Genomic DNA, 23,253 nt, shown 5'->3' on the forward strand with positions numbered 1-23,253 from the left:
TTGTTCTCCTATGTAGAACTGCCTGTGAACATAGTGAAACAGCTGGAGCCTGTAAAAACTACAGTGAATGAGAGAATTGAATTGGAGTGTGAAGTGTCCGAGGAAGGAGCCAAAGTTAAATGGTATGTGCAATGGAAATTTCAGGTGTTTAATACCCAATTTTTGTGTTAAATAAGCAAAACAAAATGACATCACCTCTTTGCTGACTGTCTGGTACAGGATGAAGAATGGGGTGGAGGTCCCCACAGGGGTACGCTCACGGTACCGCGTGAAAAGCGAGGGGACCAAACACTGGCTGATCATTGACGATGCTACAAAGGACGACACTGGCACCTACTCCCTGATGGCCACCGGGGGCACCACTGAAGCTCATGTTCAAGTTGAACGTATGATAAATTTGCTATTTGACAGTGACATTTGCCTTAAGGAACTTTCTAAATCTATTTGAATTAAAAAGAAAAGCATCTTTGTTTCACACTTTTTTATAAATTTTTCTCATTTCTTTTGTTTCCTGTTACCTGCCACTGGATGATTCAGTGAAGCCTCTGAAGATTTTAATGGATCTACAGAGTGTGACAGTGTTGTTGGGTCAACCTCTCAAATTGAACTGTGAGATTTACCCTGGAAACGTCCCGGGCCGCTGGTACAAGAATGGCCAGCTGATCCAGCCTAGCGAACGACTCACCATTATACACAGAACCAAGTACACCAATTTACTCAATTTATTCAATACTAATCCCAATCACGTCCGATCATCGACTCATATAGTGTACTATACACACACACACACACACACACACGCACATATATATATATATATATATATATATATATATATATATATATATATATATATATATATATATATATATATATATATATGTGTGTGTGTGTGTGTGTGTGTGTGTGTGCATGTGTAAAAATTAACTATAAACGTACCATGTATAGAAGTAGTTGTGGAACATAGTAACTGGTTTATATTCCAAAAACCATCTTGACTACCATAAATTGGTTTGTTGCTGGTCCAAGAATGTAATAAACAGTGTTTCTCAACTTCAAATAAAATTATATAATTTATATAATAATAATTATTATACTTAATATAATTAAGGTAATATTATAATATATATAATTAATTACCATAATTAACTGTTATTTCTCCTAATTTCTAAAAAACGGAATATAGAAAAGAACAGAATAGAATAGACTTTAGTTTGTTTTGCAATTATTTCGCAAAACCTTTTTTTTCATGGAATAATAATTATTCAGATTTTTTTTTTTTTACTTTTTATCTCACAATTGTGACTTATTTTTACAATTGTGAGTTAATATTTACAGTGGCCCAGTAGTGTACAACACAATGAAATCTTCACAACACAACGGAAACAAGCCACAACAATACGAAATTAGCACAACACAATAGAAACAAGCCACAACCCAACATAATTAGCACAACACAACACAAACAAGCCACAACGATAAGAAATTAGCACAACACAATAGAAACAAGCCAGTACACAGTGGAATTAGACAATATAATGAAATATAGTCATTTTTGTTGTGTTGTGGAGATTACGTTGTGTCGCGAACTACCTGGTCACTTTTTTGTTTGTTTATTTGTTTTTTGTTTTTATTCTGTTGTGGAAATGGGCTTCCATATATTTATTTTTCATTTGTGCTTTCTTTCAACTTTTAGGAATCACAGCCTTGACATTGAGAGCTCCACTATTCATGATGCTGGCGACTATACCTTTGTTCCTGAGGGATACACACAGACGCTGTCTGCCAAAGTGCACATCATAGGTACAGCAACAACCTAAAAGTTCTCTAATGCATATCATATTTATGCTAATAAGCTCTCTCAAAAATGCCATTTGGGTCAACTCCGCAGATCCTCCCAGGGTGCATTTAGAGGCACTGAATGTCCAGGACAACACAGTGACCATTGTGGCTGGAAACAAACTCCGGCTGGAGATCCCTATAAGTGGAGAACCAGCACCCAGAGTCGTGTGGATGAAGGGAGAACGGGTGAGTAGAAAAACTAAAATTAGATAAACATAAAATTTTTTATACATAACACCTGCATTAAACTGGGCTAATGGGTTGTTTCAGGTCATCCTTGACTCAGGAAACCGGGTTCGTGCAGAGACGTTTGCAGATCACACCTGCCTCACTATTGATATCGCAGAAAGAGAAGATACCGGAAACTACAAGATCGTCCTTCAGAACGAAGCTGGAGAAGACACAGCTAGTGTTAAAATCAAAGTTGTAGGTAAGACACTTTACCCTGAAAAAACAATGTTTGTTTGGGTAATGGCATAGTAAATTGTACCATATTTAATTTTATCTAGATATCCCAGATGCCCCTGAGGCTCCTCTGGTTACTGATGTGGGTGGAGACTGGTGCACTATGACATGGGAGCCGCCACGCTATGATGGTGGTTCCCCCATCCTTGGTAAATCAACTTCCTGTGCTTAAAAATGCATCATATTGATATTTTAGCAGCCTGCTAATTTTAGGTTTTGAGTTATTTTTTTATTTTTTTTTAATTACTTTACCTTTTAGTGGTGAAAACAGTAAAAATTTGAAATATGTGAAACTATTTTTTATTTTATATATATTTGTTTTCTATTTTAATATATTTTAAAATATAATTTATTACTGTGATAACAAAGCTGAATTTTAACAGCCATTACTCCAGTCTTCAGTGTCACATGATCATTTGGAAATCAGTCTAATATGCTGAATTGGTGTTCAAAGAACTTTATTATTATTGTTAAAAACTGATGTGTTGAAGAATATTTTTGTGGACATTTTTTTGCATTCTTTAAAAATAGAAAGCTTAAAATAAAACTTTTAAGTCTTTGCTGTCAAAAAATACCAATTGTATAAATACATGTATCAATAATAATTACTACACAACTAAAAATAGAAAGAGGAAAAATACAGACAAAAACAATTGCCATCTAATGCTAAGGAAATATAATAAATCATGTATCTAAGGATGCATTTGAAAAATATATTTTTACGGTTATTTTAGAAGAAATTATGCAGAGAATATAACATCACATTGTAATAAAACACATTTTCCCTAATCCTCTAAAATAAGATATAACTTCCAGAACTCAAAACTTTACTTTAGCATTCTAAATAGATCTCTGTGGATATATATATATAATAAAAAATGACCCCATTAAAGATGCAGTTGAGAATTAGAAGCTCTTATTAGCGTAACATTAATATGCATCATTTAGTAATTCAGTTCATTAATGTGAAGTGAATTCATGCTTTTGTTGACATATAATACAGGATATTTCATTGAGCGAAAGAAGAAACAGAGCTCTCGATGGATGAGGCTGAACTTCGACCTTTGCAAAGAGACCACCTTCGAGCCAAAAAAGATGATTGAAGGTGTGCCATACGAGGTGCGAATCTTTGCGGTTAACGCTATCGGCGTCTCCAAACCCAGTGAACCCTCCAAACCTTTCATTCCCCTGGGTGAGTACCCCAGTGGCCCATCTGAATTATCAATGGGATTTTGTGTCACTTCAAATCAGTTATGTCATGAACGCTGTGTCTATTATGTAACATAACACACAGCATGTTCATTTACACATATCCCATTGAGTGAGACAAAGACACCAGAGCTTTTCCGTTCCCTTTGCTGTGCAACAGGTGTTGATGTGCCTACGCCAGCATCCAAAACATTCGGTCTGTGACCTTCAGAGGACAGGCCTGAGATTTAGAACTGAGTAGGACTTTATAATGGCTGCCAAACCATCTGCAGATTATAATGTTATGAGATCAGACACAGCCTCTGCTTCAGTCACAGCTAAGACATGAAGAGTTGCGTGAGAATAGAAGAGTCAAGGCTAACGAGAAACCCTTGTGAAATGCATGAAATCCCAGTGAGATATGAGAGATCTCACTGGTATCTCACTGGCATTTGTGTTTTGTAATATTTGTAATATTAGTGAATAATGAACAAATACAGAAAAATAAGAATTTATAAATGGTATAAATTGTTCCTTCAACCAGAAAGATCTAAAGCTTGATTTTAAATAACGTAGGGTCACAATGGCAATAGTGTAACATATAGATTTAATAGTTTTTTTAGTGTATTAAAAACTTTTGAATGTGGGAGTCAAGCTTAATTTAATAATCAAAATAAAAAGAGAAAACAAATAGAAATCATGTATGCACGTAATTATTTATTTTTGTGGATTCAGAACAAATTATGGGAAATATTGGCTGTAAACATCCAGTAACACCAATTATTATACTATTCAAAACAAACCGAGAAAGAAATATATAGAAAAAAACGAACTTGTGCATCTAAGTTTAAAGCTGAGAAATATATATTTTTATATATTTCAGAACAAATTCTGCAAAAATATTAACATGAAAAAAGGATGCATTTAAACAATGTCTTGAGAGTTTATCAAACACTCTTCAATGAGGGAATCATGTTTTAATTAACAAAATTAAGGGGAAAAAAATGAAATTGTTAATGTAATAATATTTTTAGCGCAAATATATTGTTTGAATACATGCAGTAACCAATTATTACATAATTAAAAAGTAAAAAGAGAAAAATGTGGTGGAAAAAATAAGCATCTAAGGCTGAATTTGAGAAAAAATATATATTTCACACATTTAATCTGCAGAAATATTGGCTAAAAACATTCAGATACACTTATTATTACATTTATCTGAAATACATGCAAATAAAAATAGGTAAGCCCATTTTTAAACAATATAAATCATGTAAAAAATATTATTACAGTTATTGTTTTACAACAAATTATGCAAAGAATATTAACTGAAAAAAATCGAGACTTGCGACATTTATCAAAACTAAATAGGGAAAAACAAAAATTGGAAATTATATAACTATGGATGCATTTAAACATTTTTTATACTAGTTATTCTACAAAAAGTTGTCAAATGTCTAGAAAACGAATCACTTCCTTCATTTAATGCGTTTACTAGCTGTGACAAGTGAACCGACAATGCTGGTGGTGGATGACGTCACAGATACCACAGTGACCATGAAGTGGAGACCCCCAGACACCATCGGTGCCGCTGGACTTGATGGCTACCAAGTTGAATACTGCATTGAAGGAAGTAAGACTAAAAACATTTACTGTATGCTTTGCATAAGTTGTTCTCCACTGGTAGGTTTTCATGTGTTTTTGTGCTTATACAATACTGTATTTGACAGCTGATGAATGGATACTTGCAAATAAAGAGCTGATTGAAAAAACGAGGTACACTATAACCGGTCTGCCAGTGGAGGCCAAGATCTTGGTGCGTGTCAAGGCCATAAATGCTGCTGGGGCCAGTCCTCCACGCACAACCCAACACTCCATACTGGTCAAAGAGGTTATCGGTGAGAGACACTTTTCACAGTGTATTTAAACTAATAGCATATATCATTTAGAGAAATGATTTATGATTATAAAGATGTTTTAAGCCGGTTATAGAAATGCTCTCTTGTTTGTTTGGCAGAGCCTCCTAAGATTCGCATACCTCGACACTTAAAGCAGACGTTCATTCGAAAGGTTGGCGAAGTCGTCAACCTCGTCGTGCCATTTGTGGTGAGTCAACGGATCATGATATTAAACCCTCGAAAGAAATCCTCCTCTCTGGGTTACAAAAGAAAAACTTCAAAATGATTTTTATTTATACATTTTTTTTTTAGGGTAAACCAAGGCCAAAAGTCAATTGGTTGAAGGAGGGTCAGCCGATTGACCAAACCATCAACATTCGCAACTCAGACTGTGACAGCATCATGTTCATCCGCAAAGCTGAGCGCAAGCATTCTGGAAAATACGATCTGAGTGTACAAGTGGAGAATCATATCGACACGGCCACGCTGGACATTCAGATAGTCGGTTAGTTCAATAAAATTCTATTAACATTGTTATATTATTTATATTTTGAATTAGCTTTATTTTTTTATTTTTAAGTTTAAAAACATTGTTATGTGCTTTTGTCATTTTTATAAAAAAAAATGTATTTGAAAATGTATTTTTATTTCAGATTTTGAAGTAATTTTAGTATTTCAAATTAAACTTAAGTTCATTGTCAAGGTGACTGCTACTGCTAAATGCTAAATATATTGTACTAATGCTAACTATATTGCTAATAATGCTAAAATACAGAGTATTAACAAAGTGCTTTTAAGACCAGTCATGTCACTCAGTGGCCATCTTTGAAACTGCTCCTGGGAATGCAAGTGAACTCCTATCTCTTTGAATGGGGAAACATAAAATTCTCCAAAACTGTTTACTAAGCTTACGATTAAATTTCATATTTGAACTTACCAAAGAAATCTGACAACAACTGTATCATCAATGTTGTTTATTTTGCTCAAATAGCGTTATGATAGCCTATTTGCTCAAATAGCCTATACAATATTTCAAATATAATTCTGAGAAATACATGATGTAACGCTAGTCTACCATGTTCTCCATTGAAAGCTCCACTGAACATTTTCTTTTGCTGTCTGTCCCAGATCTTCCAGGCCCACCACAAGCTGTAAAGATCGAAGAGGTCTGGGGGAATAATGTAGCACTGGACTGGAACCCACCCAAGGACAACGGCAATGCACCCATAATAGGCTACACCATTCAGAAAGCTGATAAAAAGACAATGGTCTGAAAAAATGTCACTGTACTATATCATTTGCTGTTTTTTACAATAATACTTTTGTAATGTAATAGCGATTTAACTTTACTTTTAAGGTTTAAGCAATTTATATACATGTTTTTGAAAAGAATATTTGTAATATTTTCATTGATTAGCATGTGTGGGTGTGTGACAGGAGTGGTACACATGTATAGAGCACTACCATCGTACCTGCATCACAATCTCTGATCTGGTGGTGGGTAACGAGTATTTCTTCAGGATCTACTCAGAGAACATGGTGGGCTTAAGTGAAAGTGCCACTGCCACTAAAGACAGTGCTCTGATCGTGAAAGAAGGTAAAGCTCTGCTCCGCTCTTCTCCTTTGGAAATTAACAGCTTGTTTAAATCCTTTTCAATGCTGCAGTAAGTGATTTTGGTTTGTTTTTTGTTTTTAATGGAACACCACTTATAAAATGTCCCGGTGTCCTGAGAATTAAGATCTGAAGCCCGGTAGACAAAATAGGCAAAGTAGAATCTGTGCATTTTAGCCAATCAGAAACCTTGCTCTCTTCCAACCTCAACCAATGGGGTGAATTTGGTATTCACAATGTCAAAACAAAATAAACATTAAGTATGCAAATTAAGCTGATTTCGATAAAACTATCAACTAATATAATGAAAAAAAATGAAAACAATCCTTATTTTTCTAGTGGTTCTTTCGCTACTGGTACAGAAATCACTTACAGCAGTTTTCAGCCTTAAGCCTAACAAATTTGCTTTTTAGTAGTAATTTAGGTCTGGCTGATGTGGAACTGCATTAAGGTTTATTTTAATTTTTTTATAATCTGAGAAATCACAGGGGAATTTATAGCTTTTGTACCTGAGGGCTGATGTCCTAATTAACACTAATTTACTAATAAACATCCAGCTTGGTGTGTCTGTATATATTTGGTTGAGATGAAGGCTTTGTCCTAATATGAATACTGTACCTATAATACACACTAAAAGCATGTATGTTGTGATGAGAAAGTACATTGTTTGTGTATTTAGAAGGAGAGGAACATCTTGATATCATAGGCCCTCCTGCTGCATACCACTTGTATGAAAGCAATAGCTAATTTCACAGCTTCAAAAGAAATAAAAAAATAAAAAGTTCTTACATTGTTTTGTAAAACTTGTCCAAAGTGTGTTCGGGAATATTGGCTTTTTAACACGAATGCAAACATCAGAATCCAGCAGAAATATTAGAACTGTTTAGCGTACTATAATTTAGGAACAGTGTTGTAATTGTTAAACAAAGCAAAAATGTAATACAATTTAATTGAAACAAAGCAGAAAAAAGTTGTATAAATATTAGATGAAAATGTATTAAAATATTAAACAAAAATTTAAATGAAAACTAATTTCAAAATTTCAATAATACTATAATAGTTGTAAGAGTTTAGCATAATGAACTAATCAAGGCTAATCAAGGTTTGTGTTTTGACTCAAGGGAGCGTTAAAGGCTTTACAGGAATGTTAAAGGTATGATCTGCAATTTGTAGTAGCTTCACAAATCTGATGATTCTACCTGACATGTCTACATATATGCTGCAACCACAAAGATTTGTTTATTTGCCACAAATTACTGGAGTGACAATAACCAAGTGCATACTATATCTTTAACAGACTGTGTGTCCCGCTTTGCCAATGCTTATGATAAATGTTGTCTCTTCCTCATCACATAAAGGGAAATTCCCCCATGATACAGCTCTCGGCTCGTATCATGCTAAGTCCCACTCTCCCTTCCCCTCTCACTCTTCCTCCTCCTCCTCCTTTTCCTCTCGCTCTTCCTCTCACTCTCAATCAGGCTTGCAACTGAAAATCCCAGAGTATAATGACCGCGACTTCACCGAGCCGCCCATCTTCACTCAGCCGCTTATCAACACCTTCGCCGTCGCTGGGTACAATGCCACCCTGAACTGCAGCGTGCGCGCCAATCCGCGGGTAGGTGACTGACAGGACACTCCCCTAGAAAGCTACCTCAAATGTTCTTTTGCCTCATGATTTATTCTGACACCTGCTCTGACAGGTAAGTCCATGCTGCATGTTTGTTCAATTACTCAAACATAGTTCAATTTAGATCACACCTGATCACTCACTATGTCATATGTTAAAGCACAAAAATGGCTAAATATAGCCTATTTGAATAATAATTCTGCCAAAAATTACACAGAATGCTAGTTGAGGACTTAAAGTGAAATATAATACATTGTAATATGTAAATATGTAAACATGGTCAAAGAAACTCAATCCTTGCTAAGTGAAGTGCAGATAAAAAGGACTAAAAAGTGACATATATTGAAAAAAAATATGCATGGGTCTCAATGAACTGATGAAAACCTATTGGCTGACACAAGGTTCTGATGCATATTGTCCTCTTTCTTTCAAGTTCTGAGAAAGTCTTTGATTCCGCTGGGCTCCAACCATGTGCCCATAGCTTTACGCCTGTATTTAGCTCTTTGAGGCCTGACCTGCGAGTGTCCCAATGGGCTTAACTGCACCTGTTAGTTGTAATCTTTGAGCACAGACACGCTGGATCATATTGTCTTTCTGTCACTCAATACTCTACTGCAACCAGCTCATGTGAGAAGTGTAGCAGTTTTCACTCCATGTGTTTGATGGATTGCTGTTGCTTTGGTTCCTCTTCACCAGAAATTGTATCTGTTGTTTACTGCTTTCTCATTCTATGCTCCGTTACTGCTCACAGCCTAAGGTCATCTGGATGAAAAACAAGATTACCATCATAGACGACCCACGTTACCGCATGTTCAGCAACCAGGGTGTGTGTACGCTTGAGATCCGCAAGCCCTGCCCGTTTGACGGAGGTGTTTACACCTGCAAGGCTGTCAATGACCTCGGAGAGGCTCAGGTGGACTGCAAACTAGAGGTCAAAGGTTAGTCTGTGCATTAAAATGGTGCACCTACCTGCAGAGTTCAGATCCAACCCTGATCAAACACACCTTTTTGTAATTATCAAGTGTTTCTGAGGATAGGAATCAGCAGCTTCATTTGTGTTTGATCAGGGATGGAGATTCATTTTCTTGGAAGGTAGATCTCCAGCAATTTAAACTAGATTTCTAGTGAAGTGAAATAGCCTTTCAAGAGCTCCTTATCAACCTACACACTGTATTTACTTGCAACCAACCAATTAATATGCACAAGATCAGTTTTTTAAAACTGGTAATATGAGTATTCTTAATGTCTTCTGTGGATTTCCTGGGTAAGTATAACTTGGACGCCATGTGGTAAATGATTCCTATTCCTCTATATCTTTTTGTTCATATTCTGCACTTCTTGTAGTGGTACTGTGCAGCTTTTTGTCATATGTTGTTTACACAACAAACAAAGCCTTTATTATGGCAAGACTCTTTTCTTTCCTGAAATAGAAACAAATACGCCAGCATGGCATTTATGAGTATTTTATTAAAATATTCTAAAAATAAAAACTTAAGATAGATATGGTAGATGCATTTAGATTTAATTTTTTCGTCTCCAGCTACAATTGTACAGTGTGTGCAGACATGATCTTTCTGCAAGACCTCTCTCAACAAAATAGGACCATTTCAGTATGTTGTTGCTCCAGCATATATTACGACAGCATGCAGCAAATCCAAAGCAATTTCATCTCACCACTGGCACTGGACCACACATCCCATAAAAACACAGTGACATTGTTTAACAGGTCTGTGAAAAATCCTGGATCTGATCAAATCTCTGCTTAGACGCCAGTGTTTGCATATTGTATCATGTCCTGACATGTTTTCATACTCTATCATACATTGCCATATTGCTGTGTTTCCCTCTCGGTAGACTGTGGTATGTCCTTTAACTCCTTCATGTTAAATCTGTAATGACTAAGTCAGCGATGAACCCTGAGGCACATATAACTCCCTCATGTAAACTTTGGGTTTAATCCGTATTTTCTTTTTTCCCCCAGTCATCACTCAGGAATAGTTACTGTGTTGTTCTCATTCAAGGTAAGCTTTCATATGGTTTCGGGCATATGAAGCTTATTTTTCATTCATTCTGCATCCCTTGGTTGCCAATAACCCTGCTTTTGCTCTTTGCTGGTGTGTAATGCCCTAAAATTCAAGAATTATATTTCTGACTGGAGAACGTTTTACGGGATGCTACAAGAACTCCAAGAACCAGTTTAAATTTAAACTGCTTTATCCATACAGAATTGATACTGTGCATGCTTTTGATTGCTTTTTTGAAGTCAACCAGTATTGGGGAATGTTACAATATTGTGCTACCCTTTATAAAAACTAATTATGAATTACGTGCTAAATTACTATTTGTTACTTTTTCTCAGCAGCATCTAACTGAGACTCTTTCTTCTCCAGAATGGAAGCACTATGCTTGGCTTGCAGCCGTTTTTACCCTGGAAATGCTACTTTATGATGTGCTACTTTAAGTGTTTGTCCCCCCCAAACATAATTTGCATGCATTGACAAATAGACTATAGCACAAAAGGACTTTTTATTTCAATTTAGCAGCATTATTGTGAAGTTTTAAAACCCTAAATCTTCTTGTAGGTGAAAAGAAATGTTCTTGAAGCATGACTGACCAATATCCAACATGCGCACACATATTACAACAAACAAAATACTTCCCTATTCCTTCGAATATGAGTATGTCTCTTTTCTTTGAGACCATCAGTCAGATTCAAAACAAAGTCAAGACTAGCATCACAGCTCAAGAAACACTTAGTTATTTATTTCTGCAAATGCTTCCACTGTGAACATATGCTTCGTATATTTATAACCGTGTTCATATTGCAAAATACAGCCTAATTTAGAGCACATTCAACAAACTGTCCATGCAGCTCAACATGCTACAGCAAGCACTGATAAGATACGCATTGATGAAATGAGTTATGAGCGCCTCAATAGCTTGCAGAGATGATTGAACTCACTGCCTCAACATTTGTGCTGCACCTGCCGAACACTGACAAATTCCTGTCCTGATTTCAATGTTGTCCTTCTCCTCTTTTCCACACTTTTTGTCTGTCTCTACCCCTTCTCTCTGTATATAGTGGTTTAAAAGTTTTTTGGACACTTAAGTCACACTTAAAACCTTGAATGTCTTTATATTAGAAAATAACAAACCAAACCTGTAAAAAAAATTTGTTCACTTAATTTGTATTGACTGTGTGTGCTGTGTACTACTGTACTTAAGTGTACTTAGAGCATTTCTTAATTCTTAATTCTTAATTCAATGACACTCTGATAGTAATTTTTTCCCCCTTTTTCAGGAGGTTTTACATTCTTTGAGCTGATGAAGCGAGGCGTTCCCTTACACCTCATTGATAAGTACATGAACGAGTCTAAGACCTCTGAGAAGTCCGAGTCAGAGAAGAAGGGATCCATCTGAGAGCTGACTCACCCAATGATTACCCAGAAATCCCTGTCACTACTACAAATAATGGCACATGTGTCTAAACTTTGGCATGGTATGCTGTGTTCAGACATGGATCTATAGTTCTAGAAAACTCTGCGTCTGTCACTGTGCAATCAAGCTGTGTTTTAAGAAAATGCCACTGGAAATCAAATGCATGACTTCAGTAAACTGGATGGTTGCTTCAAAATATATCACAAATAGACATTTTATTGTGGAAAATCTAGAGCAGTCAGTTACAGATATGGTAATGTGGTTCATTTATGTTTTTCTGGGTTGGGAGACAAGGGTTGTCCGAAATGAGCACAAGTCTGGGTTTTGCTGTTTCTGTCTTTCTTTTCTTGTTTGATTTCCCCCTGAGTTTTCCCAATCCCTTTCCTTCATTCTTTACTGAATGTACTGAAATCCACTTAAATATGCAATATCAATACCATGCAACTATCAGAATAGTCATGAGATGAGATCTGAATGTTACAGAAAATGTTGCATTTGTCTAAGGATACTTGATGGTACATGCCAGTGTTCATTTCAGCATGTCAGTTGAATAAATGTCTCTGTATAAAAAACAACGGATTATTTTTTGTTTTAAAGGCCTATGTTATTTTCATGCAGAAGGCAAGTTTGGGAAACATTGTTCTTTGCGCACGAAAGATGTTTGCATACTGCATCTCCATCTCCGTCTCCGTCTAAATTTATGTAAAAAATAATTTGTAAATACATTTTGAAGGGGTCATTTGATTCTTTTTTTAAAGATCATTATTTTGTGTATTTGGTGTAACAGAATATGTTGCCATGGTTTAATGTTCAAAAAACAATTTTTTTCAAATACTGTCCATTATTGTAGGTCCTCTATGCCTCTCTCAAACACATTGTTTTCTACAAAGTCCCTCCTTCTGACAAGCACAGTCCGCTCTGATTGGCCAGCTGACCCAGTGCATTGTGATTAACTGATCACCACAAGCACTCGTCGGAAATGTAATGCCCATTTCCACAATCGCAAGCTTCATCTTTCAAAGTAAATGTAAAGTTAATAATGTCCTTAGCTTTACCATCAGTTCAAGCCTGAACGGAGAATAGAGATGTGTAACAGACACAGTGATGAAGAATGCATGTGTTTGCAGTACACAAGCCACAGATGGTTAAGACAGCTGACTCCACTGTGTGACCCTGTCTCTCTTTCACACACGCACACACACACACGCGAGATGCAAAACTCTGCATTTGAACATTCAATAGCAAATACTTAAAGTAATAACAAAACATACTTCCAGTAGCTGATTTAGAAGCACCAGATTGTCATAGCAAAGTCAGAATGACCTCTCCTAGGTTCACAAAACGGTCTTCCATAAAATGCTTTGCTGTTCTGTTTTAAGTAATCTTAAAGATTAATCTTAAAGAGATCTACTTTCAGAAGTGATTTTGCTTTCTCCTAGATACACACATCATCTCCCTGACATGACTGCTTCAACACTAACTGCGGTTACTGAAACCACGCCTTCTTTTTTTTGTGTGAACATTTGGGCGGCATTACGCAAATATTTCCACATAGTGATGTAGACATGTGGGGGTGTGTCTGAATGAGCCTTTTTAGGGGGTCGTGGCGGAGTCTTGACTTTGATAAAGAATATCTCTTTGGATTTTAGACTTTTGCAACTTTACAGATCTTCTTCGGGCACCAAGAGCTTTTATGATTCCAAAGAGAAAGGAAAAATTGTAATCACATCATATGACCCCTTTAATAAAAACTAAACACTATTTTTTTGCGCCCTTGCAAGCACTGGAATTTCCATTAGGAGATCTATAAATCTATAAATATTTGTGCAAAAATTGTACAGCATTTTAAATAGACACTGTGTCCCAAATGACAAATTACACATTAAATGGTTATTTTGTCATCTATGTCTGACATCATGTTTGTTTTATTTTATTTCACTTATTTGCAACATCTGGATTTGCACTTTTTGTTGGGAATTTTCAGTGTGAACATAATATTTATACTACAAAACGGCATAGAATTGAGACATGCCAAAGACTCGTAAAACAACATAATAAACACGTATAACACAATGATAAATAAGGACAGTATGGTTTGCCAATGTTCTATCTTATAATGATCTGATATTAATGGAAAGCACTCAAGCAGCGTACTGGTTAGCCCCAGGAATCTGTCTTATTAATGTTCTATTTAGTATTTATTAATATTTATCATTTGCTTTTATTTGTATATTTTACATTTTAGTTATAGTCATTTTATGTGTTTTTTGTCATTATATTAGGGTTTTTCATTTAAAGTTAAATAGAAACATCTTCAAATTAGTTTGTTTCATTTTACTAATTCAACTTATTTCAGTAAGTTGCTAAAAGCAAAATTTCTCATTTATGTCTCTAAGCTTTTCATCTAATATTTATTTAATATTTTACTTTAGCTTTATTTCAACTACCGAAAAACTGTTTTTATTTTTATTATATATATATAATCCATCAGACCATCAGAAGGTCACCATCCCTGTGGCCAGTTGCATGAATACTTAAGACTTCACCAACTAGAAATTGACAAGGGGTAATCATTCTTACTGTTCATATTCAGATTAGACCAATATATCTTTATGTAACTGAATTAAAAAAGTTAAGACTGGTCTTGAAGAAAAAAAAAAGAAAAATACATTTTAAGACTTGTCTAAGTAGTCTAACCGGCCCCAGGAAGACCCTGGTGGTAAGGCGCGGTACAGCACTCATTCAAATTTCCCGGTTTCGTCCTCTTCCGGACCGCAGTTTCCTGCGCCTCTCCGTTTATCTGCTCTCAACTATCGGGAACGGAGGAGACCGTCGGTTCCGCTTATCAAAAATGAGTCTCCACACGTAACCGCCTCATGCTAATGCCTTCTTTTAAGTGTACACCTGGGAATTTGGACCAAAACATCTCATTGCCCCTGACAAAAGAGCGATCATAATGCCTCAGTGCGGTTGTCCGGAGCCGCTGTCAGCTGTCCAGCTCAAGCGCCTGGAGGAACACAAGTACAGCGCGGCTGGTCGCTCTCTCTTCGAGCCGCCCTGCCAGGTATACTGGAACTGGCTGGTCCAGCAGATCCCGACGTGGGTCGCGCCGAACACGCTGACCATCACTGGACTCGTGATTAACATATTAACGACGGTCATTCTCGTGTATTACAGTCCCACCGCCACGGAGGAGGTGAGTTCAGACGCGAGTGGAACTTTGAGAGACGGAGTGACGTGTTTCGTTCTATTTAAATGCCCTGCCACGTCAGTTTTAAAAATAAACAATCACATTTCGAACCTCATTGCTTTCGGTGGTGCTGAACAAAGGCTGTAAATACATTCAAGTAACGTTTCGTGGCTTCATATTTGGTCACTGTTTTTTTCTAACGCATTGGTTTATTGATTCACGTTACGACGACAATGATGTATTATGATTTACTGTACTCAGCCGCTTTAACAGATGTATTGACTGTGCTGTTGACCTTCTCTATTTGATTCTGGGCAGTACTGTGACCCCATGTCACTGTATGTGTGTGCGTGTGCACATGCCCTGTGTCATATTTCCAGAATCACAGACTATAGTCCACTGACAAAGTCCAGATTCCTCTGTTTATTGCTATGCAGTTCTGGAGATTGTTGCTGAATGCACAATTTTAACCCACCTGTTGCCAGGCTGAAACACAGACAAAGGGGGCTTGGAGTGAACTTTGACCCAGAAACGCTTGAATTGGTCAAGCAGCCATAGTAATAATATATTTATTACAAAATGATATTATGATATTATTATAATTAAGCAATATTTGCATGAAGAGTGCTGCTGTATTGGATGACAGCACAAGGCCATAATCACAACTGTGCTGATATTCACTACTAGAGTATGGCTATGGCTGCATTTTTCACCTTTTAAAAAAGTTAAGAATCAAATTAGTTTTTTTGAATTAGACAGTTATAATTATATATATATATATATATAGAGAGAGAGAGAGAGAGAGAGAGAGAGAGAATGGCCTTTAAAGTTGTCCAAATTAAGTTCTTAGCAATGCATATTACTCATCAGAAATTACGTTTTGATATATTTATGGTATGAAATTTACAAAATATCTTCATGGAAAATGACCTTTACTTAAAGGTGCACCAAGCGATTTTTGCCAGACAATGTTGATATTTGAAAGCACCAAAACAAACATGCCCGTATCCCACAGGTCTTCGTCCCCTATTTTGATATCTCCACTCCACATGTACGTACACAACCCAGCCAATGACTTTCGCAGAAACAAGCAAAGATGACACACAAGCATATTCATACAAAAGCCAACACAGATAAGATTCGTGAAACAATGTATACGTCATATATAAACATAACATATTTTTCTTCAATATATACATGCATGTGTGTGTATTCATGTAAGTAATAATTGACGACGGGGCGTTGAATTATTAGAAAAATATTGCACACTTGACTGGAGGTGTAACTCCACTTGTGTCATGGCTGCATCACCACCTCGGGTGTGCTTTATTTTTCTAAGTCAATTACTCCACTTATACTACAGTTATCACACCTCAAGACATCAATCAGATGATATATTTAAAGGGATTCATCCGGTTTTTGCACAATTGCACTTGCTATTGTGAGTAGGATTATTTATTCCACATCTCATTCAATGCCTATTTGCTAGTTTTAAAACGTAATTTTGGAGGCTTGAGCCGTTGATAGCATTCTAATGCAGTTATTAATGAAGTTATTAGAAAGAGAGACAGAGACACAGAGAAAGCGAGAGAGAGAGAGAGAGCTTGTGTGAATTAGGCTACCTCTGTGCGTCTCTAGTTGCTACACTAGCTATATAGGCTAACTGAAAAAAATTGTCAGGGGAGAGCTGACATCACCTTTTTGTGCAAACTGTGTGACCGTTATATTAACTATGCGAAGATCTTTAATGCGTGATTGTTATATTAACGATGTGAAGAGAGCTGCCTGGAACTACATTCGCCTGTTACCCTGAAAATAATTGCACACCTCCGAATGTTCGTCAGCCAATCAGATTCAAGCATTCAACAGCCCCGCAGTATAAATGTGCATAATAAATATACACAGTACACACACATATATTATGTAAACAAAAACTTTTATTTTGGATTAATCGTGATTAATCGTTTGACAGCACTACTGATATTTACGCGGGTCCTACCTCTTGCCTGAGCATAACCCTTTTTTATGTTTTGTTTAACCCGATATTTTCCTCTTTTTATCGGCCAGTTCTCTCTAACTATAGTCGATCTGCTAATATCTGTCCTGTACACTCAAATTGAGTGCTCTCTTCTCTTTATACAAGACACGCCCCCTTACTGCTGAATGGCTGCAAGTGTGTTTTGGGACGTGGTCCAACACTGCACTTTTAAAAAAATTGCTTAGTGCACCTTTAATATCCTAAAACGGTTTTTGGCATAAACAAAAAATAATTTTGAACTATACAATGTATTGTTGGCTATTGCCACAAATATACCATACCCTGCTACTTATGACTGCTTTTGTGCTCCAGGGTCACATTTTTTTATATAACTCCAATTGTATTCATCTGAAATACAAAGTCAGATACACCTATGAGGGCTTTAGGGTGAGTAAATCATATGGTAATTTTCATTTTTGGGTGATCTATCCCCATAAAATAAATAATTTTAATAAATGCATCCTTATTTTATTTGACAACCAATTATAGCGCATCATCTTCAGTAACTAACAGTATAATGCAAATGATAGCTTGGCGTCTAGCATCAGTATGTAAATAATAAAAATTCACACCAATCATGAAATGTAACTGCATAGGCTTGATATTAAATTGTGTGTTCTCTTCTCCTAACAAAAAACCTGCTACATTTAGGAATCACATTCACAGTAGAAGACTTAACAGGGACATTATTTGATACATTAAATGCCTTTTGTAGTTTTTGGAATGAAAAAAAGTGATAGCTCGAACACACAGGGGGGTTATTCTGTTTTGTGACTGTGCAGTGAAACCAGATGGCCTGCATGTAGTTTCTCTGGGAAATCGACCTACTAGGCCACATGGACCTTTGCCCATATCAAACTATTACACACACACTCAAGCTGCCCTTATATAACAATTTATACCTTGCCTTCACATTTTAGTTTATCCACAATTACTAGTCATTTTAAAATGTCCTATTGGTTGTTCAGGGTCATATTTTAACACTTATTACATCTGTTACTCTATTACACTTCTGGTAATATACCAGTACAAGTATATAAGTCTTAAAGGTATGAAATTAATAAGTGAAAATTAGTCCTAGATAGGCAAAAAACTGAGCACTAAAACGCAACGATCTAGAGCAGGCAATTACACCAGACTCCTCAAAGGAATTCAATCATTTCACATTTGTAGCTACTCTGCATCTTCCTTCCTTTCACATCATTTGATTATTCTTACTACCTTTATTCTTACTACTTGTTACCTTTGAATAATATGTATAGCTGAAGTGCTTCTTTCCAAAATTGCCTCTCTAAAGCAGGCAAAATAGCAACGATAACCATATCTATTACAGGAAAGGAGATAAAACTGCTCATTCGTGTCCATATTTGTGAACCTTGATAAGCCATCCATATCTACAGTTAGAGGTCAAAGTTTAGTTTAAAGTTTAGTTTTCTCTCTTGGCACACAAACCAGAAACTGCGAACAAATCTCAAGAAGAGCATTTAATATGATTTTTAAAAATGATAATGCCTCATTGACTTCGAGCTTAGTCAAACAAGAAGAACCAGGTCTTATCGAGTTAGTCTTGATCAATGTCAGTGTACTGGTCTTTATGTTTTCTTTCAAATCTAATCTTTCCAGGCTCCAGGTTGGGCCTTCTTTCTCAGCGCCTTAGGACTCTTCATCTACCAATCACTGGACGCCATTGATGGGAAGCAGGCCAGACGGACCAATAGCAGTTCAGCTCTTGGTGAGCTCTTTGACCATGGCTGTGACGCTGTTTCTACAGGTATAACCAGCTAGACAAGCTTTCTCCATTTGGTAGTGAATAATATTTAATAGTGTTTCCATTAAGCACCATTAATGTTAACACGCACAGTTAGTGATCATAATAAACATCTTTTGTTTTGGCCTAGTAAACAACCACCTAGCAACACCCCACCATTCAAAATCTGTTAAGAAATCTAGTTTTTATATATTTACAATAGTCATATTTAAGTTTTAATATTGGACACTGGCTAATATTTTTTCTTGATTAGAAGTTAAGCCGTTTGTTGTTTATTAACATCTGTACATATAGTATGTATTAAAACCATTCTAACTGGATTGCTCTCTTAGTGTTTGTTGCCGTGGGAACATGTATATCCTGTGGGATCGGTGCTTACCCTTACTGGATGTTTTTTTGTGGCTTCGTGGCCATGTTCATGTTCTTCTGCGCGCAGTGGCAGACATACGTTTCCGGGACACTCCGCTTCGGATTGTGAGTGCATTTAAAAAAATTAATGGCTTACTCTATTGAATTTACTGAACCTGTCTGTGTGATTTTTTTTTTTAACTGTATTGTATTTTCGAATGTTTTCTGCAGGGTTGATGTGACAGAAGTCCAGATTGCTATTATAATCATGTATTTGATGACAGCATTTGGAGGAGTGAGTCTTTGGGAGACTAGGGTACGTCATTCACCTTCATTAGCATCGCACTAAGCCTCGGAAGAATCTTTTTCATTCACAATGTTGATAAATTCACTCCCATTATAATCACTGAAGCAGCCTACACTGGAAGAGTCCATTGTGGCCAATCACAATATATTTACTATATTAAATATATTAATAATATTAGTATAAGATATATTAAACATATCACATCTTATATTAGTAGTTTGTTTATTCGTAATCATAATGATACATTTCAGCAAAGAAATCACATATTGTAATTTTTTTATATATGTTTATTCATAATACTAACATAATAATAATACACTATTTTGCATATTTTTATTAATATTTATTGAAAATAAAAAAATAATATAAAATATAGTAATAATAACTAATATTAATACATTTATGCAAATATAAATACATTTTTAGTAGTTTTTGTTTATTTGTTCATTCATAATGACAATGAAAATAATACATTTATGTGAAGATATCACTTTTAATATTTTTATTTACACAATTATTCACAAATAACATAATACATTTGGGTAAATATAACATATATTTTATTAATAGTTTTGGGTTGTTAAAAACACTCATGTTAAATATAATATAATAACCTCAGTTGCGGTGTGACATGCAATCAGGCGCTTCCAGTGTAAATTATTTTAAAGGATTCTACAATCTTCAAATCTTCCAAAACTGTGAATCATGTCAGAGCCCCATTTCTGAATGTGTTCTTGTAGTAGACCTTCCTTTCTTTTGCTCTCTGTCTCAGCTCTGAGGACAAACTGCAAAAACTGCTACTATGGCTACCAGTCACCCATACACGTGCCAAAAAAGAAAAAACCAGATGTCAACACGCACATGAATCTTCTCTAACCTCTTCCCATTTTATAAAGCACGTTTAGAGCTTCAGCCCTGTCCCTTCCCAGCACCCCTGCTCGCTTGAGACAAAAAAACAGCTACTCTCATATTAAAGACACTGATTTCTCATTCTTTCACCCAGGTCCCTGTTCTTGCTGTGAATTTGCAAACCTTTCCAATTCTCGGCATTATCGGTGGCTTTCTGTATTCAACCTATAACTACTTCTACGTCATCCTGAACGGTGGCGTGGGCAAGAACGGCTCAACCGTTGCAGTAAGTGCTTTCCAGCAATGCAGTTGTTTTTGTTCCTCAAAAGCATGGATTCCTATTGCTGTCACGTTTTTGGCTTGTGATAACTCAGCTACCAGATTTACTGTAAGGAAAAGTTAAAAAAGTGACATCTTGAGGGTGATACAGTAACATGTCTTCCTCAGGACACCAGTGTATTGTCTCCTGGTCTACACATCGGCCTTATCCTCTCTCTGGCCTTCATCATCTTTAAAAAGTCCTCCAGTCAGGTTTTCGAGCACCATCCTTGCCTTTACATCCTTACATTTGGCTTGGTGATCGCCAAGATCTCGAATAAGCTGGTGGTGAGTGCTGCTGATGCCTATATAAGTCCAAATTTGGCCCTTGCAATCATGACCTTCACCATTTACATAAACAGTTAGCCAAAATGCATCAGGTATGCTTTCTTCTACAGGTGGCCCACATGACCAAGAGTGAGCTTCATCTTCCTGACACAGCCTTCATTGGTCCTGGACTGCTCTTTTTGAATCAGTATTTCAACAGCTACATTGATGAACACATCGTGCTTTGGATCGCCATGGTGAGCCAAGCCACTGCGTTTTCAGATGCACCATATCGTTAAATGTTTTCCGAGTCAAAACTAAACATGTCTCTTCTCCAACCCCTCGTTTAGGTGCTGTCCCTGGTGGATCTGACGCGTTACTGCACAGGCCTGTGCCTGCAAATCGCCTCCCACCTGCGAATCCGGGTTTTCAGTATCACCCCACAGGGCCACACACATAGAGACTGACAATTTGCCCGGCGGGAGGAGGAAGCGGGGTCGAAGGATGAAGACATTGTCCCGCTTCTCAAACTAGAGCAGGAGAGCCCCACCAACCAAAACCACAATGGCCTTGACAGTGTGACCATCACAGACTAACAGAACTGAACGTTTTGCCAGGTTTGACCAGACCATCTCGTATCGTTTTCTAACCACACTGCTGTACACTAGAATACATCACTGGATGAAAGGAAAGAGTTTAGACAATGTAAAAAAATGTGGCCTTGGGAGTCAGAGGGCAGCCCTTGACCTGACATGGTTCATTCTGTGCAGGAACACTTTAGAAATAGTTTAAAGGAGAAAAAAAAAAGGATAAAGGAGGAAAATCAGTGGGAAATCAAAACGCTAAGTTTGAATCAGTCAAAAACTTTTGCGTAGAATAATTTCCTTAATTTGGTCAAAGATAGAGAATCAAAGAATAACGGAGGGAACATGTTTGTTTCACAACAGTATTTATCACAGTAGATAAGTGCTTTGTTTTTTTGGGGGGGTTGATCGTGTTTGTCAATTTTTTACAAAAAAAGGGAAGCTACAACTGCAGTTTGGGCATCCAAGTCCATTTCCAAGCCCATCCAATTGTAATATCTTTTATTTCATTTAGGCCCAATTTTATGTCGGATCTTGATACATAAAAAAACAAAAGCAAGTATTACAAACATATTTCTCGGCCTGATATAGTAGTCAAACTGCCAAAAATAGTTTACACCACAGAACCTTTTAATACAGTTCAGAATTTTTAATGTTGATAAAAAAAGCAGCTATTTGTAGATCATGAGACACTTAATAGAAGAAAAGAAAACTGCCCAAACAGCCATTGTAGCTTTACGTCAACCTTTTGTGATTGTCCAGTGATTACAGTGTATTTGTTTTAATAATCCGACTCAATTTAGTGTGGAATTAAGTCATGCCTGTTTAAAACAAAAAAGTAATTGAAAAAACTTAATTGTCAAGGATTGTGGCTGTGTGCTTAAAACAGACTCATCTCTCCACCCCTCCCTAGTCACCCAATCCCAGTTTGCTCAGACTTCCTGATTGTATGTTGCACTTCCGAGAGCTTCAACTGAGCACAAACAGAGTTATTGGGCATTGCCTTTAGCTCTGTTTTGAGGGATTTTGGGGGGTTTTGAGCTGTGCCTGTTTTATGATGCACTCTCTGCCTGCTTAGAATCATCTCCTCCCAAAGGGCTAATAAAAACAATAAATGTTTTGTGATTTGAATAGAGCACTGTCTAACGTCCATTTCTTACGTGTTTTGGGGTCTTCATACTATATTAGCTACATTTCCTCCTCCTGGAAGCAAGATTCAATGACACAAGAGAGTGCTCAACTGGTAGAGCGTTGCGTTAGCAAGCAAGCTAGCACAAGGTTGGGGGTTCGATTCCCTGGGAACACATGATAGGTAAAAAAATTCATAGCCTGAATGCACTGTAAGTCGCTTTGGATAAAAGCCTCTGCAAAATGCACACATTTTTAATTTAATTTTTAAATGTAATTTAATTTTATTTAAATTTAAGAGAGGAAAGAATGTGACTCAAGAAAAGTTAGATTTGGCTAACCAATAAATATGAACCCAGTCAATGACATTTCAAAACAACAAGGCA

General features: G+C 36.5%; 2 protein-coding genes across 17 annotated transcripts in view; both read left to right on the top strand.

Moving 5' to 3' along the window:
- Window positions 1-12,642, top strand: part of LOC113062604 (myosin-binding protein C, slow-type-like) — a 32,127-nt gene extending 19,485 nt beyond the window's left edge. For 15 of the 16 annotated variants that reach the window (XM_026232566.1, XM_026232585.1, XM_026232576.1 and 12 more), the window contains 17 exons: window positions 17-122; window positions 220-386; window positions 538-703; window positions 1,697-1,803; window positions 1,892-2,028; window positions 2,113-2,272; window positions 2,352-2,456; window positions 3,311-3,499; window positions 4,994-5,128; window positions 5,226-5,393; window positions 5,513-5,601; window positions 5,706-5,898; window positions 6,522-6,661; window positions 6,831-6,990; window positions 8,484-8,620; window positions 9,384-9,570; window positions 11,934-12,642. In XM_026232566.1, the coding sequence (XP_026088351.1) occupies window positions 17-122; window positions 220-386; window positions 538-703; window positions 1,697-1,803; window positions 1,892-2,028; window positions 2,113-2,272; window positions 2,352-2,456; window positions 3,311-3,499; window positions 4,994-5,128; window positions 5,226-5,393; window positions 5,513-5,601; window positions 5,706-5,898; window positions 6,522-6,661; window positions 6,831-6,990; window positions 8,484-8,620; window positions 9,384-9,570; window positions 11,934-12,052 (2,465 nt within the window). In that variant the 3' untranslated portion in view covers window positions 12,053-12,642. Of the gene's footprint in view, window positions 1-16; window positions 123-219; window positions 387-537; window positions 704-1,696; window positions 1,804-1,891; window positions 2,029-2,112; window positions 2,273-2,351; window positions 2,457-3,310; window positions 3,500-4,993; window positions 5,129-5,225; window positions 5,394-5,512; window positions 5,602-5,705; window positions 5,899-6,521; window positions 6,662-6,830; window positions 6,991-8,483; window positions 8,621-9,383; window positions 9,571-10,613; window positions 10,654-11,933 lie in introns of all 16 variants that reach the window. The other variant, XM_026232624.1, reaches the window with a different exon arrangement.
- A 2,197-nt stretch (window positions 12,643-14,839) lies between these two features.
- Window positions 14,840-22,874, top strand: chpt1 (choline phosphotransferase 1). Its single transcript, XM_026232680.1, has 8 exons — window positions 14,840-15,266; window positions 18,922-19,069; window positions 19,399-19,540; window positions 19,646-19,730; window positions 20,725-20,856; window positions 21,018-21,176; window positions 21,287-21,412; window positions 21,506-22,874. Exons 1-8 carry the CDS (start codon window positions 15,027-15,029, stop codon window positions 21,620-21,622), a joined length of 1,149 nt encoding a protein of 382 aa, XP_026088465.1. The 5' UTR covers window positions 14,840-15,026; the 3' UTR covers window positions 21,623-22,874.
- Window positions 22,875-23,253: the final 379 nt, after the last annotated feature.

Source organism: Carassius auratus, chromosome 4 (genome assembly GCF_003368295.1).
Source record: "Carassius auratus strain Wakin chromosome 4, ASM336829v1, whole genome shotgun sequence".
Taxonomy (NCBI): domain Eukaryota; kingdom Metazoa; phylum Chordata; class Actinopteri; order Cypriniformes; family Cyprinidae; genus Carassius; species Carassius auratus.